This window comes from Chaetodon trifascialis, chromosome 3 (assembly GCF_039877785.1).
Source record: "Chaetodon trifascialis isolate fChaTrf1 chromosome 3, fChaTrf1.hap1, whole genome shotgun sequence".
NCBI classification, from domain to species: Eukaryota; Metazoa; Chordata; class Actinopteri; order Chaetodontiformes; family Chaetodontidae; genus Chaetodon; species Chaetodon trifascialis.
In genome coordinates this window covers 5,725,575-5,750,470 of record NC_092058.1, presented here as the reverse complement: position 1 = coordinate 5,750,470, position 24,896 = coordinate 5,725,575, and the positions used below count along the sequence as shown (strand labels likewise).

The window sequence follows — 24,896 nt, the reverse complement described above, 5'->3', positions numbered from 1 at the left end:
ATTGACACATTGAAACATAGCAGGGTGACATTACAACAAAGTAATAGTCTGATACTTTTTTCTTTTTCATATTTATAATACTAACTACCACAGCGATACATACTGAAGGAATTTGACTCCAGTTTCAAATTTCTTTCAATACTTGTACAAAGTATGCAATATACACTTAAAAGATATAGAAAAGGTAAAACAGACATTTAAAAACATCAGAGCTGAGCAAAGATAAGAATCCTACACATACGGCTATATGCACAGTAAATAGGTGAGAAAAAAATTCTATACAAATATATGTAAGAAGCACAAATGACAACAATACGATAAAGAAGACCAGTGTTATTTGTAAATAATACAAATAGTGCAAAAACAAACAACAGAGGCGGCAGCATTTTCAATGGATAACCATAATTTCAACATAACTGCAGGCTACTGTTTGCTAGCATGTTAGCCACCGTGTTTACGACTTGTTCTGAGGCCCTGAAGTGGACAAATAAAGTTAATTACGAAAAGCAAGCGTAAAAATCAACCAACAGAAACTCTGTGACAAGCAAAACTGTGATGTAATATGTTATTATTTTTACATTTTCACTTTCATTTCCTGATATGGCCTAGGCTTTTCAGTTGATTGTCAGTTTTTTTATCATAAACTGCGGACGTTCGGCGCCATTTTAAACGCTTTTGAATAACTGAAACACACACACACACGCAAACAACTGACGCTGGCACAAACACACACGATACCATCAGCACGTCCAAAAACCTGCACACACACATAAAACTCCCGCCCCCCTCTCGCGCCCCCTCTCCTACCACCACCACCTCCCCCACCCTCCCCGGTGGGCGGTCCGCTCTGCATCTTCGTGCCTGAACTCTGCAGCTTCACAAAGAGAAGAAGAAAAGCCGCCCGGCCGCCGCTGCTTGATGTGAGTCCCCCTGAGTTTGCTGTAAGCGGAGCTTTGTGCTCTTTGACCGACTGTTTACCGGATCAGTGTGTGTCTGTGAACGGCTACGCCTCCGTATGTGTGTGTGTCGGTGTCGGTGTGTGTGTGAGAGGTGGCACGGTGGAAACTTGACTGGAAACTTCGGAAAGTTTGCACCAAACTTCATGCAGTTTTCTGCTGATTTTGCGGCGGGCTGCCCTCGCGCTGCTTCACTCCTGTTCGTGTGGTTTGTTGTCGTTTTGTGTGTACGTGTGGAAAAGAATAGGGGTGCGAGGACGATGAGAGCGAGAGAGACATGGTGGAGGAGGGGGCCGAGGGGGTACAGACTGTCTTTAGAGTTTCTGTCTGCACTTTCTCTCACAAAACCCTGTGATGTTCTGTAGTACTCGGTCCGTATTTCCACGGCTTGTCTACTGGGACTGTGCGGCTCTTCGAGTACTCTCACGCAGTATTTCTATGATGATTTAAAAGTGACGACCACCGCATGTAATGTTAGTTTTATACATTTCACCATATCTTAATCTTTTATCAGAGAAGTTTGTAGTTTTCCTCTACTTTCTTATTTTAAGCCAACTACATCATAGCATCTGGTACAGTTTACCGTTATAACTACGCAGCCCATTTTAATTTAATTATACCTGACTCCTGTACTATCAGTCGGTCAGTCAGTTCTTTCCACAGTACCTGTTATTCATAACTTTAAAGTAGTGTGTCCTGTACTGGCCTTTAAACTCTACTGTGTTATTATTTTCCCATGATATCCTTATGGTATCAATCTGCCTTTGTCTTATTGCAGCTCTACTTCATCATAACATCCATGTTTTCACCAGACACAACAATCAATAGCGTTACCTCCAACACGTTTCCTACAAAAACACAAGATAAAAAATGTATTGGTCCCCAGATAAGGTACAGTGAGTTACAATACACTCAATCTATGATATTTATATAGTACTGTGATAGTATTCGTGAGTCTGTCTGTTGTACCTGATTTGTGTATTTTGACTTCACTGTGCTTCACTATTCAAATCTCTTACAGTATAATATTAAAATTAGTTGGTCAGTCTCCACCGCAGTATTATTTTTACAGTATTTGTGCAGATTGACTGGTACGGCAGTGATATTTCTATGAACTGTCTGCTCTGTTTTGATATAGTTGTACTTTAATGTAATTCAATCTGCTACGCTTTTCCTATAAAAACACTTAACATAAACTGTATTGATTCCCAGATAGGATCAACCTTTATTGATCCCCAGGAGCATGCAGTTTAGCGTTACAGCAGCATAAGAAACAGAGCAGTTTCTGGGTGTAACGTTTATCTTTTATGATATTCCTGCAATTTCATTTGATAGTCACCTTATAAAAAATAGATATAAATACAGATATTTTTGTAGGTTGTCTTCAATTACAGTATCGCCCCATTGTACATTGTACTTAACTCTAATTTAATCTCCCACACTTTACCAAAGAAATACTTAAAGTAACAGTATGTCTGCCGTGCCCTATTTTGACTTGATGGTACTCCACTGTATCATTATCTTTTGCAGTTTTCCTATAATTAGGCATAGTTAGCAGGTAGTCTGTAGTTATCTTATTTCAGGTCTACTTCATTCTGACGTCTCCCGCAGTTTTTCTGTGATACTTTCAGTTTGTCGGAGCCGCTCAGCTGCTCTTTCCTGAACGCTAATACTCCTACGATATCATTGGTTGGTCAGTTGTTCCTGCAGTAATTCTTTGATATTTAAATTGCAGTAACATGCATAGTCAGACGAAATTTGCCAGCGACATTGTGCATTAGGTCATTGTGGACAATGTTTAAAATTAATGGTGATGACTGATTCATGGTAATACTGGATATTTTGAGGACTGTTGCATCAACATGATTAAATCTTTGGCGAGTTATTGTACTGGAAACCTTCATTGTGATGACTCCTGCTGTTTCCTGATATATTTTACAGCCTTTTACTGATCTGTCTGATTCCTCTTTTGATTAATAAATGAATCACTTTTTTTTTTAGAAAATAGCAAAAAACGTCCATCACATACTCCCAGAGTCTGAGAGACGTCTTCAGAAGTCTTGTATCATCCGATTGACAGCCCCAAATCCAAAAACATCCATCTTAGGATGATATAAAACAGAGAAAATCAGCATCTTCTCACACGAGTGAAGCTGAAATCAGAGAAATTTTGCTTCAAAATTTACTAAAACGATTCACTGATAATTAAAAGCGTGGCCAATTAATTATGTGTCGATCCAAGGTGATCGGTCAATTATTTGACTGATCATTGCAGCCTCTGCTGGTTGGTTTGTTTTGACTTTATTGTATTTGACTATATCCTAATACTCCAATAATAGTTGGTCAGTTAGTTGTTTCTGTAGCATCCATGATCTTTAAATACTGTGTCTCTGGCACATTTGAACCGTATTGTACATCACTATAACCTCCTGCAGTGCTCTTACAATAGGACAGTGATGTGAAGGGGACAGCTGTGGTGTCCATGAAACAGTCCAGTGGGTTCTTGTACTAGTGGAAATCAAATATCACTAACATTTACCTCTTAGAACAGCTACTTCTGTAATGACCTGCTTACACGTTTTTCGATGTCGTATTCTTACAGTCTTACTAGTATTTCTAACAGACGTGGCGCTTGTCCCCATGAATGAATATTAGTGATGTCGTTAGGCGTTTTATGTTATTTTATCCACTTTATGTCTATTCCCATAAAGGGATATTTGGCTTTATGGTTATTACATATTCTCTTGTCCTGTAGTATTTATGTAGAAAAGTGGCCCTCGGTGATGAATTCAGACATTTTACTTCTTGCTGTGTGTCTTTATATTGCCTTTCCGTGTGCGTGTTCGTGTTCGTGTTTTTAAATGACAGTGTTTGATGTGATGTGTGACTCTGTGTTTATGGTATTTAGCCTGATGTGACATCTGAAACAGGACAGTGGGACACACACAGGAACATAATGACAGATGGAGGTTGTGTGGTCTGTGAGTCAAACCTCCTTCTCTGTATTTGGACAGATGTAATTATAGAGGCCTGATTCTAAATCTGAACTTCAGAAACAGATTGTTACAGACATGACTGGCTGTCTCAAGCCAGATTTATTTCTTCGGCTGAGATTCGCAGATTTTTCTTTACAGTCTGTCTAGTGTGTGACACCTTTTATCCCCACAGCCTCAATTCAGAGGAATGAAAAAATTCATTTAAAAGGGAGACACGTCTGGAAGAGCAATAGAGGAGGAGATCCTTCTTCCAGGACAGACAGGAAATGGATGTTGTCTTTACAGAGCAGAGAGCTGGACCACAAGGACAATTACTCTATGGAGAGCATAAATACTGAATGTAATATTAAGTTACCTTGTTTGTGTCTGAGTGACTGTGAGTCAGCATTGTAACAGGAAGTCAGTGTTTCTGACCAGTGTTGTTTTGTCTGAAGTCACCATTTAAAGTGTGTGTGTGTGTGTGTGTGTGTGTGTGTGTGTGTGTGTGTGTGTGTGTGTGTGTGTGTGTGTGTGTGTGTGTGTGTGTGTGTGTGTGTGTGTGTGTGTGTGTGTGTGTGTGTTTCACTTTTTCCTCTGGTCCCTTCAAACCTTTTTGAGCTGAGCCTCGACATTTTTTCCACCCTGTGTCTGGTCAGTGACACTTACAGGAAATAACAATGTCCTGTTTCTGCTGCCTTCGTGGAAACCAAAACTTTGATTCTTGTCCAAAATCCTGGAAAACTAATGACATGGCCACCAGCCTCAGCTGCACTTTGTGTTAAGTGCTAATTAGCAAATGCATGCATGCTAGCACGTTTTACTGAAATGATGGACATCATACCTGCTAAACATCAGCATGTTAGCATTGTCATTGTGAGCATGCTGATGTTAGCATTCAGCTCAGAGCTGCTAGCATGGCTGTACTGTCTTATACAGTTTTACATGACTATGATGTACAGCTGTGGGAAAAATGACATGTTTTTTTATAGTCATCTATTTCGAGTCAATATTCTCCACAACACAGCCGGGGCGCTCGTAAATTTGTACATCCATGTGTTTGCCGACTTAGTGAAGCTCAGCACAGCTGCCTTTGGTAACATTAGCATGAACGAATGAATGATCCGAGCAGACTAGATTTTGAAAATAGGAGTGAACCTAACAATTCCTTTCATTATCGATCAATTTGTGATTTTTCTTCTCTAATTGCCAACTATTATGATAATTGCTAATTGTTTCAGTCAGACTGTGAAACTCTTGATGGTTTCACCTTATTAAATGTGAGGATTTGCTGTGTTTTTGTACTTTATTGAAAATGAATGAAGGTTTTGGACCGTTGGTTGGACAAAATATCTGGCTGTGTGTATACATTCTTCAGCGAACTCGAGTCTTGTATCTGCAGATGTGGTCGCGCTTCTGACAGTTTGTTGAAGTGTTTTCTTTTGCTAGCACGCTGCCTTTCTCTGTGTGACATCAAAACAGGGCAGAACAATTGTTTGTTTGGCTTTATTGCTTGAAAAAACACTCTAAAAGTAAGGGAAAACCCTGATTTTACAGCTGATTCCATTTTTATCGCCCATTTCCGTGTTTCTGTCTGTTTTCTGCATCGTAGGAATTCACAGGGTCCTTTTACTGCTGCCAAGCTTTGCTCTTTATCTGCTGCTTCCATTAGTTTCCTCTGCATTTCTATAATCAAGGAAAAAATATGCATTTCCCGAATGTGAGGTCAGTCCCACCCCCTCTGTCAGACTGGCTGGAGAGAATGAGATGGGGTCATTGACAGGGGCCCACGGCCGCTCTGTATGTTAGGATAGGCCATGTGGGACGTGGTTGACTTAACGTTAAGAAACTACGTGTTATTTCAAATTTGTTGCAGTGTCATCTTTTGAAAACTAATGTGATGAAGCTCTTCTCTCTGCTCACCTGTTGAATTCACTGGATGAACCAAAAACATTTCCTGTCTTCTTACTTTATCCAAAAACAGCAAACAAGAAGATCAACAACCTGTTTTTGTAGCAGTCCAGAACAGGAAGCTGAAAGTTTGGTGATTTGCATGTAGGCATATTATTTTAGGCTTCCTCATTACAATCAGAATAATGTTTGCATATAGCAGCTTCCTCATGTTCTCTTGAACATGTTCGAAACTTTTCATCTTAATATGACCTTTATGTTTGTGCTTTATTTTCTTTCATGTAGTCGTTGTTTTCTGACGTTCTTCAGTTCAACTTTGTGTTTCGTGGGGGGTTGTCACTTCCTTTTCTCTCATAGACAAGTTTAACTGTACCGTGTGGCTTCTGTTCGGTTTTTCATATCCCTTTTGCACATTTCACACTATCTGTCTAGCACACCAGCATCAGGGCCGTTATGTATTAACGGTCGCAGGATCACATGACATTTATTCATCACGTTACAGAGTGAGGCGCTGCCTGTTGTCAGTTTTTCTTGCACATTCACGCTGCAAAGTAGTTTTCTAACCGCTGTAGTTTGGAGTACCGTACAATTCAAACAACTTGTTTTATGTCTAAGTTTATATGAGCTCAGGCAAAAAACGGGACTAAAAGACTGTGAACTGGTTTTTATTGAAATTCTCTGTGACGGTCTGTCTCGTGAGGACCTGGAAACTTTTCTGTAATTATGTCCTTCGTGGCTCAGTGTGGACATGTACAGTACAGTCACACTGCATGCTGCAGATTACAGTGTTAATGTATGAATACATGCAGTCAGGCAGTATGTAGAAATTAAATGTGAGGTTAAATCACTGGCTCTCAGCGGTTTGCTTAGAGCTGGATATCGTTAAAAATATTGAATTATTAGTTTTGATAGAAAACCTGAGTTTCAGTATGTTTTTATTTTAGTACCTAAATGCGGTCTGTCTGAACTATGTTGTAATCAATATCTGATCAAACTATTTGACCAGAAATCTGATGTCAAGACAGAGACAGAAACCTCAGAATCTGTTGCCATCCAATTAGACTAAAACTAACTGACGGATCAGATGCCATTATAGTGAAAAAGTCAAACTGACCCTTTAATACCGTTTTAATAAACCAAGAATTAACATATCGTGAATGAGCGAATTTGAAATTGTAGAAAACATGTTCTTAACTTCAATGGCATCAACTGTTCCTTGAAGAAAAATACAGCAAGAACAGTAAAACAAGTTTTATTAGTCTTCAGCGGTGTGCGGCTCTGTGCGAGAACTGACACCATTTTTCTTCTGTGGTGTCGTTATTTTCCAGCTCGTCTCTGTACTCCATCAGCAGAACAGCTGGTTTCCATTCTGGTGTCAACACAGAGGTCAGAGGTCACAGAGAGAGAGAGCCAGGAAGGAGTGCTGTCACATGGTTTTCTCTACACAGGAAGACATGTGACCTTTGACCCCGTCACCCCACCCCCCCATCCTCCGAACCCTAAAATAACATGCAGACACTGTGACTGAGCTGATAGCCATTAACTCTCCACCGTCCTGTCCTCTGTCCGCTTCACTGTTTCTCTGTGTGTGTCTGTCCCCGCCGTAACCTTAGGTCATTGTTTTCGTTTAATACCATTTTGACATTTAAAGTTTTACGTTCTGAACGTCAGTTTAAATTATTTTAACTTTATTTCAGAGAAATCTGAAGCTATTTTTCTGTCTGCTTGGAGGACAACTCTCAATATTTCAATACCCATGAGCCTCAGCTGCTGTTGTCATGGAGAAGAAGGAAGTCAGTGGTGTGAATCGGAGCTGTAGCTAATTTAGAATGCTTAAATCTGTCACCATGGTTACCGAATTGATCCCAGACTAAAAAGCAACAAAGTGTCGTTGGCTTCAGCTTGACGTCAGCAGAGCACACTGCAGAATTTGAAGCTCTGTGATTGGATGTTTGTCACTGAACTGCCCCCTGGGAGTCGCAGTAACTTCTCACCTTACGTTTTTGGTCGGCTTGTTTTTTAATCAAAGAAATTCTCTCTGACCAGTCAGTGATCTGCAGTGTTTTAACGCCACCAGGATCGGTGTGCTAAGTTGATACTATTCATAACTTTTGCCAGTTGACACGCTAAAATAACCGTTCTAATCCGTAACAACCTGAACTGAACTGAGCTTGAAGTGCACCTCAGCATCGTCTTCAGCCTCAATTCAATTCAATATTCCTTTATTCGTCCCTCGAAGGGAAATTCCGAATTCCACCTCTTTCAGACATGCACCGCTGTACGTTAATGTTCTGGGTAACACCGTGGCTCAAGTGGTAACACTGTCGCCTCACAGCTAGAAGGTCTGGTGGCTGGTGGCGTGTCCTCCACCATGCCTTTGGTGCTGCTGCTCGAGGAAAATAGGGGGCCTTTCTGTGTGGAGTTTGCATGTTCTCCCCGTGTTCACCCGAGGTTTCCTCTGTAATAACCCCCACTAAAGACATGCAAGAAGATCACCACCTGACCAATGGTGACAAAAAAAAAAAAGATGGGTCCCCGGGCGCAGGCACCGGCATCGGCTGGCAGCTGGCAGCCCACCACTCCTGGTCTGCCGCGGAGGATCGACAGTCCGAGGATGGGTCAAATGCGGAAATATAATTTCACGAGAAGCATGGCGTGTAGTGTAACTCACTTGTGTGACGTGATAAATAAAGTACGTTTCTTCTTCTTCTTCTTAGCACGTTGGTCTCACATCTGACTTTAACTTCAAAGTCAGAACAATAATCTGAGTGGTAGGACCATTAATATTTCTGTATGAATTTTTGAATTCAAATTGATTCACCTGTATTGTCATGAAACTTGTGTACTTTGAGTCATGAAGGGGCTAAAGAATATAAGTACCTTTGAGTCTGAACACAGGATGTGGCCTGCTGAGTTCAACAGCCTTGTGAAGGAAATCTGTTTGAGCTTAATACTGTCAGACTAACAGAAAAGCTCCAGCAGCACAAGATTAGATATAGGCAGAAAGAAATTCAACACATCTTGGGTGCTGAATACAAGCTCTGTAATACATTCTCCACATAGGTATCATCTCTTGTGCACAAAGAAAATAAAATCTATTTAATAAACCAGGAAACATTGAATGAGCTGAAAAATGCCTGTGAGCAAAGAGGATTGTCTTGTCATGTCAGGAGCTTTACCCAAATCAGGATAAATAAGGCTAATTTTTACAACTTTCAATCCACGAAAATAAAATCCTGCAGCAGAGTTTAAACCTGCAGTCCGGATTGGTCGTCACTAGACTCATGGCTTTCGTGGTCCGGACATCCTGCACACCGACCATTTTTTTTTTATTCTCTCGGCCCAGATTTTTTTAAATGGCAGCCCACAAAACCACTCTGAAGTCAACAGATGAAGCGCAGACCTTCCTCTGTTCATTTGCTAGTTATAGCATTGCAACAGGGCGCCCCCCCATTCTTCTTGGTTGTTTGCATTGTGTTGAAGAGGATATCATGGAAGTCTCAGCCGATGACGTCATGGCAGTCGCACCTACATTGAGGTGTTTTGTAGTTAGCTGATTTTGAGACAGCTGCAGGCTGCTTTGCTCTTATTCCAAGAATTAACCTTTAACAGAGACGTTGATCCATGTGTCCCTGTTTTCTGTGTAGACAGATCCACATCAAATATCCAGCTGGTCACTTTGTTATGGACTGTTTCTGAGGCCTTTGTACCAGGGCGAGTTTACACAGTAAACATGGCACACACTCAAGGTCTGTGCTAACATGCTAATGCAGATGCCAATCCAGAAGCTTAGCTTCCTGTCAGGGACTTTTCCCAGCTTTTCTCGTGGGAGCGCTGCCCTTTCCTGCCTGGGGAGGATACAAATAACTTGAACAAATATGTGCAAGTGTGTTGATCTGTTAATCAGCATCTGTCCTGACTCGTCTCCTCTGGTCTTGTTTTCCACAGTTACTGTGACTGTACATGTATGGCAGTAGTTGCAGTGAATCTACAAGTGTTTACATGGTTTAGAGTGCTTTCAGACAGGAAATAAAGAACATTTTTTGCTCTGTTTGTTTTCAGCCATACATTTACCTCTTTTTGTCTTGGTCAAAAGGCAAAAATCTTGCAAGCAGTGACAAGTCATTGGATAATGAGCACAAATAGAAATGTTATTTCCATATTGTCAGTAGAGAGTTGTGAGAGTTGTTTCATGCTGAGTTCAAAATATCTATAATTTTAAGAACTACTAAGTATTGTTGTACACTGAGCTCTGGAAAAAAAAGACTGCTCTTGGTAAGATAATGTAGGTAATAGTATTGAATAACACTGAGCAAGATGAAAATACATCTAACATTAAAACCCCTTCCACACTGGACAAAAAACCACAAACACCCACTCATTCAGTGCAAGTGGGTACAATTCATTCCCGCGCCAAAGGACTCTGCAGTAGTCACGGTTATTTATCGGCGATGGAAACGTGACGCCTGGTCGACACGCTCATTTTTGGGCCCTTTTCTGGAGCGATGTTATGACGCGCACTGAAATTCCGGACGTTGGCACTTAAATGGCCTGGAAACCTGAAGCAGTCCGACATCCCTCAGTCTGCTTTGAGTTTGAAAGAGAGGCTGAAGTAAAACCTACAAAACCTGTGGAACCTCTTCGGCCACACAAGCTATGTTGCTGAAGGGATGATAACCTGTGGACTGAACTATAATAACGTAATCTGTTAACCTTTTGAGATAAACAAACATGTGACCTTGGTATAATCATATGATGAATTCATTGCAGTGAACCGAATCAGGCTGAAAATGATGTGCGTTATATCTCTGTATTGAACCATGTGCTGATGTAGCCTTTATGTTAATGTATCACATTCAGTTCAGACTTGAGAACAGTTGAGGTGCTACAGAAATATTACAGCTCCAACCTTGTCAGATTCATGTCGAGACTTTTTGGTTAAAGTTTCTTGAAAGGTGAATTTGTCGCCACATTTATGTAACGAGGTGCAGGTCAGAAAGGAGCTTTAGTGGGCGAATAGAGGGGAAATTAATGCTATTAGCACTGAGTGTGTTGAACCAGTTACAACAAACATTAGGAAAGAAATATCACTTACACAACAGAGAAGTGAAGAAACACACACACACACACACACACACACACAAACACACACACATACAGGTCAGCTGATTTAGACCACACACACACAGTGAGAGAGAGAGATTGAAGCAGAAAGGAGGAGAGCGAGAACTGAAACAGGAGAAGCTGAACTGAATCCAGATCTGATTGGTATTCAGAGCCTGAGTCTGTCTGCAGGGAGACATTCCTGCAGGAGGAGAGGGGAGGTGTGGTGCAGGAGGAGGGAGTGGGGGAGAAAGAGGGAGGAAAAGGGTGACTCCATTCATCAGCAAAAATCAAAAGCTGGACCTCCCTCTCTTTCTCCCGCTGTGTTTTCAAGGTAGAAGGCATCGTGTTTGTTGTTGTAGATGACGTCAGTGTTGAAGAACTGTTCAGTCATCATCATCATCAGCAGCAGTGATGACATCGTCAACAATAACAAGATAATGTTCTCTGTGCTGAACCCAAGCAGCAACTTCTGGGGCTGAAACATGAAGCCAACGCAGATGTCAGAAGCTGCAGTTCCTCTAACGGCCACTTGAGGCTGGCTCCAAAACCGAGACAGTTCCCATAGACCCCCATATTGAAACTTAACAGCAGAAATAAACGTGTTTGCTGCCTGGTACAAAAAATGGTGTTGTTAATAGCTGATTTTCCGGTTCACGACAACTGTACGAGGGATGAGTTTTGATATAACTTCTCATTTAAGTTGTCTTAAATTTATGCATAATTATGGGCACAGCTGCTTTGAGTGACAGCTAGCCGCTAGCTTTCAGCAACCAGGCTTCATTCGGCGAGTCAGGCTTCCAAAAGCTGTGGGTGACGTCAGGGAGGCCATGTTTTGTAGAGTCTATGATAAACTCCTGTAACCTCACCTTATTTTTTTTTTTTTTGCTCATTTCCTGATTCTGATTCAAGTTTTCTCAGAGCAAAGAGAAGCTGTGGTGATGTCATCTGTTTGCTATGAGCACTTAGTTTCTTCTAAATAGTGTGTCATGGATAAATTGTTTGTTATGGATAACGGACATTCCTCAGAATTACTGAGTTACTGGGTATCTGATTAGCTGCACTGCATAAAACCCAGAATTTCCTTGAACCTGCTTCAGATCATGATGTCTGTAATGGATGATCTACCTCTGCAGCAGTCCAGCAACTAGTCTGCAAACAAAAAGTTTCCTCTTGATCTGTCTATTGTTGACAATGTCTCTCTTTTTGTCTGACACAGGTGTGACCACAGATCCCGTCTTCGCCAATCGGAAAGCAGCACAGTTCACAGGACAGGAAGTTACACGTTCAGGCTCCATGGAGACGAAGCCGAGCAGAGGGACGACAGAACAGGGGAAAATGTCCAGATGACACAGTCCAGCCATGCTGACATAGCAGGCTGAACGGTTGATCAACGCGTGCTTGCTCTGTCTGCCGGCCACTCGTCATCCGTCCAGCCATGTTGTTGAGGAGAAAGATGTGTGTTGCCGCGGCGATTGCTGCCATCGTCTTCCTCATGCTCGCCAGTCAGAGCATCCAAAGGAGACATTTCCTGCCGCTGTCATTAGCCCTGGCCATCAGCCGAGCCACGCCCACCAGCGGGGAGATAGGTGGGGAGCTCATGTCGCTGTCGCTGGAGTAAAAAACGTCTCAGTTTGACAAAACTTGGAGTGTTTACGGTGTCGTCCATCCTAACAATGGATCTGTAAAAGTTTTAACTTTTCACAGTTTCGATCAGTATTCCCCAAATTTGTTACACACATATGTGAAGATTGTCTGATCGTCCTTCATCATTTCCAAATTTGTTTAAATTTCACAAAGACCACCAGAGCTCATTGTGTTGTTGTTGAAATAGCACAATTAATAACAGTAGTAGTAGCAGTACACTGTAGTATCAGTAGAAGTACTTGAAGTTGTAGCAATAGCAGCAATTGTATTACCAATGGAAGTATTAGAGGTAGAAGTAGTAGTAGTTAGTACTATTAGAATAATAGTAGCAGTAGTAGTGTTGTGATTCTTTCAGAGGTGCTAACAGGATTAGCAGAACTCCCGTAATGCAGTGTTGGCTGACTCTCAGTCTGTTTGTGTTTGCAGTATTTAAACCTACAGCGCCTCCCGCTGATCTGACCCTAGACCATCCCATGACCCCCCCTTCTTCCAGGAATATCCAACCTGAAGCCGAGGAGGAGCCTTTAGAGGACTCCCAGTATGTCCTGAGGTAAGACACAGGAGGTCAGTGACTCTGTGTATCCCATGATTCCCTGTTCTGTCCCCATCTCACTCCTCTGTGTCGTCCTCTCTCAGGTCGTGTGGTTGTACTGAGTCCTGTGTTTCAGACCCAGGGGGGTCAGACTGGTTCAGCCAGCGCTATGACCCCAAACAGCAGCCCATCCTCCGAGACACCAGCAAACACTTTGACCCTGACGCGCTCAGATGGTGGCTGGTGAGGATGAACTCCTACTTCAACTAGGATAAGATGAAGCCACAAAAGTACATTTCTACATGATGATTTATTAGTCTGAGGTTTGAAATCCAATTTAAAAGTCGGGTTAGATTAAAAAGGATCATTATCGTGAATGTATATCAAGGCTTTGTTAATTTTGCCCAAGTTTAAGATGTGTTATTACTGTAAACTAATTCAGTTCAGTCAATTAAACAATTTGTATTTGCAGAGCTGTTATCATTTTGCAAGTTAATGCACAGAAATCAATAAATCAGGGTGAGAGATTTTATTAAACACAGCAGCTTCACTGCACATACACATAAAAGGCACTCAAATCACTGTTGGATTTAAATCATTATGTGCCTCAATCCTGTTTTTTCTTGTACTAATGTAATTTTATTCCACAATCAGTGATTAAACTGCAGATAATCATAATGTCAGTATTGGTACTCTACATTAACAGTTAAGTAAATCACCAATAAATACATTTTTTTAGGTGCCTTTTTTTGCTTTCTTTAACCGATCGTGGTGCAGTAACACAGTGTGAGCCCCTATACAGAAAATAATTACAGGCTGCAGGCTGGAAGTGACCTGACAACATTTAATTGATGTGTCAACTCTGAGACTAGCAAAACCAGCTGACTCACAGACAACCAAAAACCGAAGAAGAGTATGTAACTTGCTGCATTGTGGCCATACAATGTGTTTCAGTAAATAGTCAGGACCAATCATAAAAATCTGTATTTTCAGAAGACTGAAATGTAAAAAGCTTTTATTTTTGGTCGAAGCTGTCAGCAGTCTGGATGAAGGGTCTGAGTCTTTTTCCTGCATTTATAGATTCAGTCCTGCTGCAGAAACCATTAGTAGATTGAAGCGGGGGGGGGGGGGGGGGTAGAAATGTTGCTAACATCATCAGTCTGAGCCACAGTATGCTGTATCTGCTCTGTGAGAGCTAAACAAGAACAACCAGAGCTGTGTGCTGCAGTTACACTGCTCATGCATGTTTTTACGGTTACGATCTACGGCATAAAACAAAAACAAGAATCAAAAAAATGCTTTTAGAGCTGTTGGAAAGTGTCTTTTTGTTTTGTTTCTTTCGTTTTTGTCAGACCAAGACTCTCAGTGTCTATAAAATAAACTTAATAAACCTACATTAAAATACAATGTGATACGCTCCACCTCTCCACAGGGTCTTCAGCGGTCCGGTAACGACCAGACTCTAGAGGAAGTGATGTCAGAGATGTTCCAGGTCATTCCCCCGCCCACCGTGGACTTCAGGCCCCTCCCCTCCCGTTGCCGTAGTTGCGCCGTGGTCGGCAACTCTGGCAAACTGCGACAGTCAGGAAACGGCAAACTGATCAACTCCCACAACTATGTAATCCGGTATGTACGTCCAAGATCACTCGTCTTTATGTTCCCAGCTTCCTGCTCCTCATCTTCCTCACCTCTCTCCTCTACAGGATGAACAAGGCGTTAACTCGAGGATTCGAGAAAGACGTCGGGAACCGGACAACACATCACTTCCTGTATCCAGAGAGCGCGGTGGATGTCGAACATGGCGTCAGCCTCGTCCTCCTGCCGTTTAAACTGAGGGACCTAGAATGGCTGACCAGCGCGCTGTCGACTGGCCAAATCAAAATGTATGAAGTATCCAGTAAACATAGAGAGAAAAAACACTCAGATGCCAGTTTATCAGTTTCACCGAGCTATATAACAATATATATGATAGATTTGTAAGAATATAATATACTGTAACAGTATAATGTGTCATACATCCTGAGACAAATCTAAGCCAGACATATATACAAAAATGTATTTTTTATATTGTACAGAAACGTTGTATGTTACTATGAACACAGACATGTACATCAACATGTAGAAATTCATATTATATGAATTTGCACCAAATAGAAAAAAGTGACCTCTGTATGTATTATGTGTAAAAATACTAAACTGGATCGTAAATGTAAACATACAGTAGATGAATACATACACAGCTTAAAATGTGTACTTATGTACTCAGAGCCTTACATATGCACGTTAAAAATGAAATGAAAGCACACAGACAGATCAGCTGCATGGTATATTATACACAGATGATAGACATGCATCTATACTCAAAAATATGCCAGATTATGAGCGTTTGGTATGTATGAGGTTGAATATTTAACATCAGAGGGGATAAAATGTTAACTTGCTGTTATATGTGTAGTATATATGTGCAGACATGCAAATAGATGAAGAGAAATACTGTTTAATATGCAATACTTGAAGTATACTTTGACCAATAACTCTTTCTGTTTGTGTTCAGGACCTACATGAGGGTTAAAGACCGAGTGGAGGCGGATAAAGACAAGGTAAAATAAGCGCTCCGTCGTGCTCTCTCCACATCACACACATGAAGATAAACCTGAAACATCCAAATGGTTAAAATTTTACAGTGAAGAAAAGAGTACACTCACATGTTCGCATACATTTGTGTGTGTGTGTGTGTGTGTGTAGGTTCTGGTGGTGAACCCAGTGTTCTTCAAGTATGTTAATGATCATTGGACCGAGCATCACGGCCGCTACCCGTCCACCGGCATGCTGGCCATTATCTTCGCTCTGCACACCTGTGACCAGGTAGGAGGGAGGGGGGCGGAGTCTGTCACCTGCATACTCCCCAACGCTTAGTCAACTTAAACTCAGGGACACAGCAAAACTCTTCCTTTATATCCATGTTTGATTATATTAGTCTTAGTATCCCTGCACATCGTGGTGCATTCAGGGACACTTGCGTAGAGAGAGACGTAGATGTTATGTTGCAGTACTTCATGGCTGCACTTCCTGTCTGTGTTCAGGTGTCAGTGTTCGGTTACGGTGCCGACGAGCAGGGGAACTGGCATCACTACTGGGAGGAAAACCGCTACGCCGGAGCCTTCAGGAAGACCGGCGTCCACAGCGCCGAGTTCGAAACGCATGTCATCCACCAGCTTGCCAAGGCAGGCAAGATCCGCCTACACCTGTGACACGACCACTGACCTACAGACCGACGGACTGACGGACTGACCTACACACCTGCATACATGCAGCAGTGCTGACTGACCTACGGACAGACTTGTTGACTGACGGACTGATCTGCTCGCTGATTGGCAGATTGTTGAGGCCGAGCACCAGATGGATCTCGACCTGATATCAAGCCTAGTTGGGTTGATTGTGGCTGAGCGTCGACTCGCCCGGCCGTCCTCTGGCACTGACAAATAAATCTGAGCCGACTCTGGACCGTGAATGGCTGCCATGGACATGTGGTCAGGAATCGGACATGTTAACTTGTTGCACGTCAATCATTACATGCGTGCTTTGAGTTGGCCGTCCAGGCGTGTACGTACCTGGATTACCTGTAAACAGAGCCTTCGGGGTGGGCGGGGCTCAGATACGCTCTCTGTGCAGACCCCCGCTGGTTTGAGTTCCAGCTCAACTTGAAGACAGACTGTTTTTCGGGACCCTCCACTGTTGAAACAGACAAGCCGCTGCTGTCTGCGACTGTAAGGATCGACCACATGAGTTTTGCTCTGAGTGGGAAACAACCACAGACGTTTTTTTTATATATTTTTTCTATTGGATTTTATAGACACTCTACAGGGATAGCCTCTTTTTTTAATCAAAGCACTTTGCCCTGGAGAAGTAATAGTCAAAGAAGCCACGTTGATACTTCTTTGTCCAATCACATTACAAGACTTTTTATATTTTATATCATTTATAATCCATCCATTTATTCTACCTGAACCTTAAAGCAATCCGTCCTGAACTGGATGATGTTTCCGTCCTGACAGACTGGAGCTGGAAACTGGGCGATAACATTTTTTTAAGTTCCTTCACATCAGCGATGACGCTTCCTGTCTCGGCCATATATGTCAGTGAAGGCAGTGAGTGGGAGGAGCCTGTGTGAGGTTCTCAGCCTGTGTTTGATCTTCTGCATGTGTTCCATGATGATTCAACAGCGTGCAGGTTTTCAGCTGGTTTCACTGACTGCCCAGCGCAGGAACATTTTCTTTGTTTTCACATGTTTTAAAGTTAATAGTAAAGACATAACTTAAGATGTGAGTCAGTGACTAACCTGCAGACTGTTGAACTAGTGGACGGACGTGATTGTAACTCCTCTGAGTCACGTTCAGCTGATAGGAGTGACAAAGACGAGGAGGCCTGCACGACTTTTAAAGAAAGTTTATTAAACAAATCTTAACAGAGACAAAGTCAAACAATCAGTAACATCATCAGTGTGTGGGGTGCATGAATGAATGGAAGATGTAGTGCAATGTACTAAAGTCCAACCAAAAATAACCAACCATATGAATGACGAGAGACTGACCAGTCCAGCAGGCAGCAGCGGAGTCCATCTGCTGTCTGCTGGATTTCCTCTCACAGGTAGATGACAGTGTGCAGGGCTTTCACACCTGTACTGTGAATGAACAAATACCTTTGCTGACAGTCAGTCACAGATTATTGAATGTCCCTGTTGACGTTTTCACACTGAGTTGAGTCTGAATCTGAGATTGATCATCCCTCTTACTGAAGTTGTTTATTTCAGCTGCGCTTTTTTTGTTTGCACGATGTCTACTATGCGGCAGACGATGTGAAGTAAGCAGGCTGAACAAACTACGACTGCTGGGCGAAGACAAATATGCCATATCAGTGTGTACATGGATGTCAGAACACACCCTCATGGTAGATGTGGGTTATGGGTCACCTGGGAAATCTGGCCTGAAGACTGGATTAAGACATCAGATAATTTATCCGTTCGTCCATCTTTCAGATTATCATTCAGTTTTTAAGAGTTGAAAAAACCGTAATACATTTTCTTTTGACTTTTGGTTTCAAACATTTTAATTGGACTGGCCTTATTTTTGTCGTGTAGAAAAAAATATTTTTTATCATAACTTTTGTTTTCAATATTAATACAGATGTTGACCTTAAAAGTTATCCTGCACTGCTAAACGAATCGGTTCTTCAGAAGCGTATTTAGCGGATCGACGTCTTGCACTAGTAAGCAGCGCCTTTTGTTTTAGTGTCGTGCCTTTGCTAATGCTAACTAGCTAATGTTATTGTCTCTTGAGAGGAAATGTAACAGATTTATGTAGCAAGTGTATCCACAGATTCTGGTGTTAGCAGCAATAATTGATGCCTGGTCTGCCCCCTAGTGGATAAACCTTTTAAACCTCTGTGGACACAGACTATTGGTTATTGACTTTGCAGGTATGGGATTGGGAAAACATTTGACATGACATAATTTTTGGGGATTTGTTTCCAGATTCAGACCAACCCGCCAGTGTGAAACCGCTTTGTAAAGAGCTCAGTCAGCTTCAAACAAGCTTGCTGGTTTAGCGTCTAACAGCAGGGATATGGCAGAAAAGCAGTTTTTAGCATGAAGTGTTGTTTGACTATGTCTGAAGGCAAAGTGTTCACAGTTGCTTCGAACAGCCACTCTGGAAAGCGGAGTGAAAAGGCTGCAGGCATGGACTCCTGGCTGCATCCCACCACCTCCCTGAACTCTGTCCAACAACTCTCTCTTTGTGGTCCCAATGCACAAATGGGGATAACAGCACACTTTCAGACCGTCTCTCCTGAAAGTGATAAAAATTGTCAGATGCAGCTGTCGGAAAGGGAGGTTTCAGACGCTGTTAGATGATCCCACAAGCACTCCATTTGAAGCGGGCTGAGGCCTCTATAAATAATCATAAATGCTGAATCATTATCCGGACGCTGTTGCTCTGTCGGTAACTCAGCTGCAGTTTAGATTTTAACCCTGTTTGTCTTGTTGTTGAATGCACCTGAGTGCTGAGTCATCATAAGCTGTGGTTTAATTGGAAACATCTGCTGCTCATTTTAATAGTTTTCATGCACTGCTGGGATTCAACACTTTGTTGGCTTCTCCGGGGAAACTTTCTGCTGGTAAACTGGGAAATTATCCACCTAATGAGGAAAACTCTGCCACTAAATGACAGAGCAGCAGCCCTCTGGAGTCCTGAGCTGGACTTGACATCTGGATGCATGTTTTGGAAATTGCAGACTATGTTATAGTTAAAAAAAGATTAACTTCCTCACAGGAAAAGAAATTAAGTTTGTCGAGTGTATAAATCCAAAGTTGTGCTTATTAGATTCCCTGCAGTCTGGAAATTTAGAGATTATTTCCTTCAAGAATGCAGGAAGGTGCAGAAATCAAATCAACCAATCAGCTGCTAGTAGTTGTGATCTGTAGATGTAAAGCAGAGCGACGACCACTAACCAAACAAGATGTTTGTATGATGTATGTTCAATTATCACAGCTTTAATTCAGCTCTTTATGTTTAAACTGTGACTCTGTGTTATAAAAGAAAGAAATGTCAGTTTCACTTAACAACCTGCTGATCATCTGTTCATTCATTCATAGTAACCAAACAGACAGAAGCACTGTGATATCTCAGAAACATGTAAATCCTCCACTGTCACTCTGAAAGAAATAAAAAGAAAAGATGAAACAAAACTGAAGTTTTTTTTCTTCTCACATCAAAACTCTGGAGGTAAAAGTTGATACAATCAAACTCAAATGAGAAAAGTTGTGCTGAGAAACGTGAAAACATTCAGCTCAGTGTCCGCTGTGAGGATGGGATGCGAGTCGTGTTATCGTTCCTGTCTCTGCACGCGAGTGTTCGTGGGTCTTCAGTGAGACACATGCATTTTCTAATCACAAGGAAAGTTTCCTGCTGAATCGGAATTATTTGGTGTGAAGTGATAAATAGAAAATGCTGTTATAGCATGAAAAATCAGCAAACTGAGCAATAAATTTGTGTAACAGTGGCGGCAGGACGCTGCCGTACTCATCGCGGCGTTGATGTCTTGTGACATCTAAGGCAGCTGGAAGCATCAGCTGAGTCCCATTTTAGGCTCCGCCTCCTCTGATGCCCACATTTACAGACCGATTTTACCTGAATATAGAGCAAACTGGCATTTATCCTTCGGTCTTCAGTATCCCACAATCCCTTGTGCCCTGGTCACGTGTTGGACCTTGTAAGCCCCACCCCCTCCCTGGAGGCAGAGCCTGAAATGGGACAGAAGCGGCTTTTGTTGTGGCATCTTCACAGGATCAATAACAATAAATTAGAACATAAAAAAAGTTGTTCAGTTGAACTTCAAAATAAAAGTCCAGTGGATTGTTTTATTTTGAAGTGAGCTGTCGCTCTCTGTGTGCTTAGTAAAATATTTTAATTTTCAATAAATAAATAAATAAAAGTATTGTCAACATCAGCCTTGAAGCATCGCTGATTGGTCTGTGCGTGGCCGTCCCCATGGCAACATTATCACGTGCACTCACAGGATGCTGGAGCTGGTCAAGACCAGATCAATCCGGTCCTGCGAGGTGGAGCTTGACAAAAAAAAAAAGTCTGACCTGGTCCATCTCAGCTCATGGGCTCAGCTTCGGCTGCACAGTACTGATCTGGTTTGGTTGTGGTTTGGTTCTCCTGAGCTCCAGGTTCTGGTTCTCCAGGTTGACTGATGTGGTCTGGATCTGGACTGGTCCTGAGTCTGCACTAGTCCTGGTCTGGCTCGGTCCAGGTTGGTGTCAGTCCAAGAGCTGCTGGACGAAGGAGGACGGAAACAAACCTCTCTGGTCCGGTTCATCCTCTATGTACCCATGCTACACACACACACACACACACACACACACACACACAATTTGTTAATCCTTTTTGACATAAACTCAGCTGAAAACAGTACAAAGACAATACAGAAAGAGAAAGACTTTCACTTCCACAACTTCAACCCGCGCATCTTCAGTTCCCAGACGCGTCCTGAGAGGACGTCACACGGCGCTCAACATGTCGCCGCCCACTTTTTTACACACTGAATAAAGTCGAACATCCAAGCTGCTTTCAGATCAGGGTTGTTCTGTCTTCAGTGTGTGATTCTGCAGATATAAAAGACTTCGTACGCTGGGTGATGATACGTACCCACCAATCGCTGTCCTCCTGTCCCAGCACCACCAGCACCTGTCCCTCAGAGAAGCTCAGCTCGTCGTGGTGGTCGGCCTGGCAGTCATACAGCGCCTCGACCCGGTGGCTCGTTGTTCCCCGAGGCTGATGGACACAAGTAAATAACGCTGAAGAACTGTAATACCGATAAATATTAATACATGACTTTTTTTATAAGTAACATGTAATGTGTAGCACATTACTTTTTTTGAGTAACAACCCAAACTGTGGCTCTTAGAGGGTTTCTGGGCTGCTGATGATGCTGGAGTGTTGTTATGTGGTTCCTGGTTTCTGAAGAACTCACCAATGATCTGCGAGGCAGCGGCTTGGGGGCGGGGCCTCTTCGTTCACTCTCAAAGCTCTGAGACCGATGATTGGTGGGAGACCCGTTGGGCGGGGCTTTACTGGCTGGGTGCAGGATGTGGGAGGAGCTACCATCACTGTCTGCCCTCCGGAAACCTCAGAGAAAGAAACGAAAATGAATATTTCAATGTCAAGTTACTTTATGGAATTAAAAAAAAAAAAAAAAAGCCTTTATGAGGACGTGTTTAAGTGTTTAAATGTTAACATGGACAATCAATCGATTGACAGATTGGCCATTTCATTCATTTAATTATTGATTCATTATTTAAAAATATTCATTAATTTTAATTTAACAACTTTTTGAGCAGCTTGTTTTCTTATTTTTAATATTGAAGATATTTTTGTTTGTAATATTTTTTCTTGTCTAAATTATATATCAAACAATGTATAAATTTGCTTCAAAGCAAAAGAAAAAAGGTGGAAAAAAAATAAGAATATTGTCAGAATGTCAAAATGCAGACAAAGTGGCCGGAAATAAAGCAGAACAATTAACAGTTATTTCTGTTATCGATTAATCTCCAGATTATCTTCTCAAATCAATTGATTGTTTGGTTTATAAAATTTCAGAAAACACAAAAGAGTTTTCACCAAATTTTCCCCAAAACGTGGCATCGTCTATTTACCATAACGCCAGACCAGGAAATCAGGAAGATCAGGCGAACTTTGAGCAATAAAATGTTTTTGCTTGAAACATGGTGTAACGATTGACTATCAAAATATTTGCCAATTAATTTTGTCTTGATCAAATAATCAATTAATTGACTGATCATCACAACACAATAATTAAGTAAGAACTAATCTGTTGTATAAGTACTCCGCTGGTTGAGCTCCAGTGTCAACACAGTGAGCTAACATTTAAAAAACAGTCCCACATGAGATTCATCAGACTCCAAACAGATGAAACAGACGTTTCTGAACAGGAAGTACCTCTGTTGGGTCGTTCAGCCAGCGAGCTGAGAGGAGAAGATGGCCTGGAGAGACAGACAGACAGACAGACAGACAGACAGACAGACAGACAGACAGACAGACAGACAGACAGACAGACAGACAATTATTTGTTGTGCAATTCAGCATCAGTCCACCAGAGGTCAGTACAGTCTGTCAGGTCAGCTGAGGAAGTGTTTCCTCAGTGCACACTGATAAAAATAAACTCCTGTCTTTAGTCATACATTTCTTCTTCACTTGATTTAAATGCAGCAGGCAAACATGTTGTGTATCGTGTCTAACTCTTCACTGAAGCTCTTTAATGTTTCCACTGAGGGAAATATTCACAGGATGTGAACACAGGATGTTTTTTATGCCTCCACCTCCATCAGTTGGAAATATTTTACATCTGCTGCATCATTTTAGACACATTTCCACACAATTCAGCCAGACATATTTGTTATTTCTGGAATCTCAGTAGAATTTTAGTTACAAATCAAAGCCAAGTTTAGAAAGTTTTACAGTGCGGCCAATGATTTTTTATAGAAAACATATTTAGAAACAACCTGGTTTCAGCATGTTGTAGGAACTACTTCAGTCAGCAGCTGCAACCTGCAGCTTCACCACTAGATGCCACTAAATCTTTCACACTGACCTGTAAGTCTGAGGATGCTCATGCATCCAGGTGATGCTACGTCAAAGTGCTTAAATAAAGAACCTTTCTAAGTTGCCTTTTTAAGCACATAGACAAACTGACCTTTAAGTCTTATTGTTTAAGTTAATGATCTATTTAAACCTTCTCTTTTTAAATCATTCATTCAGTACTTTCAGCAAACTGTTTGGACTTTTCTGCTTGCTGGCTCAAAAGTTTTGTTGGTGTTTGTTGCCTTTTTTCAAGTTATTTGAGCTTCAGACTCCTCATGTGCTCAGGACGTCTCGCATGTTTATTAAATTTTGATGTTACACCCTTTGTATCACTGCTGCCTTTTGGTTTAATGTAATAAAATGTGAATGTATGTGTAAATTCAATGTGATTGTGACTCAGATACTCACACACACTTCTTAAATGAGGAGTCTGGACCGCTGTAGATCCTGGGGCTGGTTGGCAACCCGTAATCTACGCATACGCACACACACACACACACACACACACACACACACACACACACACACACACACACTCAGAGTTAATAACACAGCATGTCTTTGACAGATTAATTGCAGCATGTCTCTCAGATGTTACCGTGCTTGCTGGACTCGGAGCTGCTCCTCTTGTGTCGGACGGCAATGGGAGGGGGAGGGGTCGACTTTCTGTTTCCTGTCAGGGGGAAGAAGACCTCCCCCTCTTCCTCATCTTCCTCCCCAGTTCCCTCCCCCCCAGCAGGAGGGGGAGGAGGAGGAACATTGGGAGCTGGAGGACGACAGGAAGTAGAGATGATTAAGAATATTTGATCCCTGATTCCTGATCTGCTCTTTTTAATTTGCCGTTAGTGGAAACTGAACACTTCCTCCATTTTGACCTGCTGTCACGTCATACTCAACACTCTACTGAAAATACTTTCCCTGTTTCACACCAACACTGTTTGAACTCCCTGATTACTTGTTTCTGCTGTGCTACAAACTCTGTTGAACTCGCTCAGTCGGCACAAATTACCCTTCCCCCATTGTGTTTCACCAGGCTTTTACCAGCGACAGAACTTCGTTTGTTCACACTCTCTATTATTTCTGCCATTACTGGAATACAAGCTTTTCTTCATGAACCTCTACAATAATTCACATGTAACGATAAAACTCACAACAATCAGAATCTAAGCTCACCTTTGACCCTCGGGGGCAGCGGAGGCGCAGGGGAGGACGGGGGAGGAGGTGGGGGGCTGGAGGCGGAGCCAGAGGGCCGGCTGTGGAGCTCCATCGCCATGGCGAGCCTCCTCCCGACGCTGAGCAGGCCTCCTCCAGCTGCTCCAGAGGAGGATGGGGTGATGGAGGAGGAGGTGGACTGATTGAAGCTGAAGGGACGCGAGGAGAAGGAGAAGGAGGAGGTGAAGGAGGAGGATGAGGAAGAGGAGAAGCGCTCCTTCTTCACCGGACCGTTCTGAAACAGAGGGGGAGTGAAGTTAGTTCATACAGTTTGATGGCGAACAGAGTCGCACCACTAAACTAAAATGATTATTAGAATTACGGTCATGATTTTTGACTAAACTACATTTTCTTAAATACATAAAACAAAAGAAAGATGAAGGAAAGCAGCTTTAAGAAGTTA

The 24,896-nt window shown here is 42.1% G+C and overlaps 2 protein-coding genes across 2 annotated transcripts in view; one reads left to right on the top strand and one right to left on the bottom strand.

Annotated features, from left to right (window-relative positions):
* The first annotated feature begins 836 nt into the window (after nt 1–836).
* st3gal8 (ST3 beta-galactoside alpha-2,3-sialyltransferase 8) lies at nt 837–17,570 on the top strand. Its single transcript, XM_070958482.1, has 9 exons — nt 837–920; nt 12,162–12,531; nt 13,016–13,139; nt 13,226–13,364; nt 14,554–14,747; nt 14,825–15,004; nt 15,676–15,721; nt 15,867–15,986; nt 16,205–17,570. Exons 2-9 carry the CDS (start codon nt 12,381–12,383, stop codon nt 16,370–16,372), a joined length of 1,122 nt encoding a protein of 373 aa, XP_070814583.1. The 5' UTR covers nt 837–920; nt 12,162–12,380; the 3' UTR covers nt 16,373–17,570.
* Nucleotides 17,571–20,805: 3,235 nt separating this feature from the next.
* Nucleotides 20,806–24,896, bottom strand: part of unm_sa1614 (un-named sa1614) — a 16,006-nt gene continuing 11,915 nt past the window's right edge. The window contains exons 22-28 of the mRNA XM_070958936.1: nt 24,455–24,728; nt 23,880–24,047; nt 23,690–23,753; nt 22,640–22,683; nt 21,654–21,808; nt 21,329–21,454; nt 20,806–21,015 (exon numbers count right to left, since the gene is read on the bottom strand). Of these exons, the coding sequence (XP_070815037.1) occupies nt 20,941–21,015; nt 21,329–21,454; nt 21,654–21,808; nt 22,640–22,683; nt 23,690–23,753; nt 23,880–24,047; nt 24,455–24,728 (906 nt within the window). The 3' untranslated portion in view covers nt 20,806–20,940. The remainder of the gene's footprint in view (nt 21,016–21,328; nt 21,455–21,653; nt 21,809–22,639; nt 22,684–23,689; nt 23,754–23,879; nt 24,048–24,454; nt 24,729–24,896) is intronic.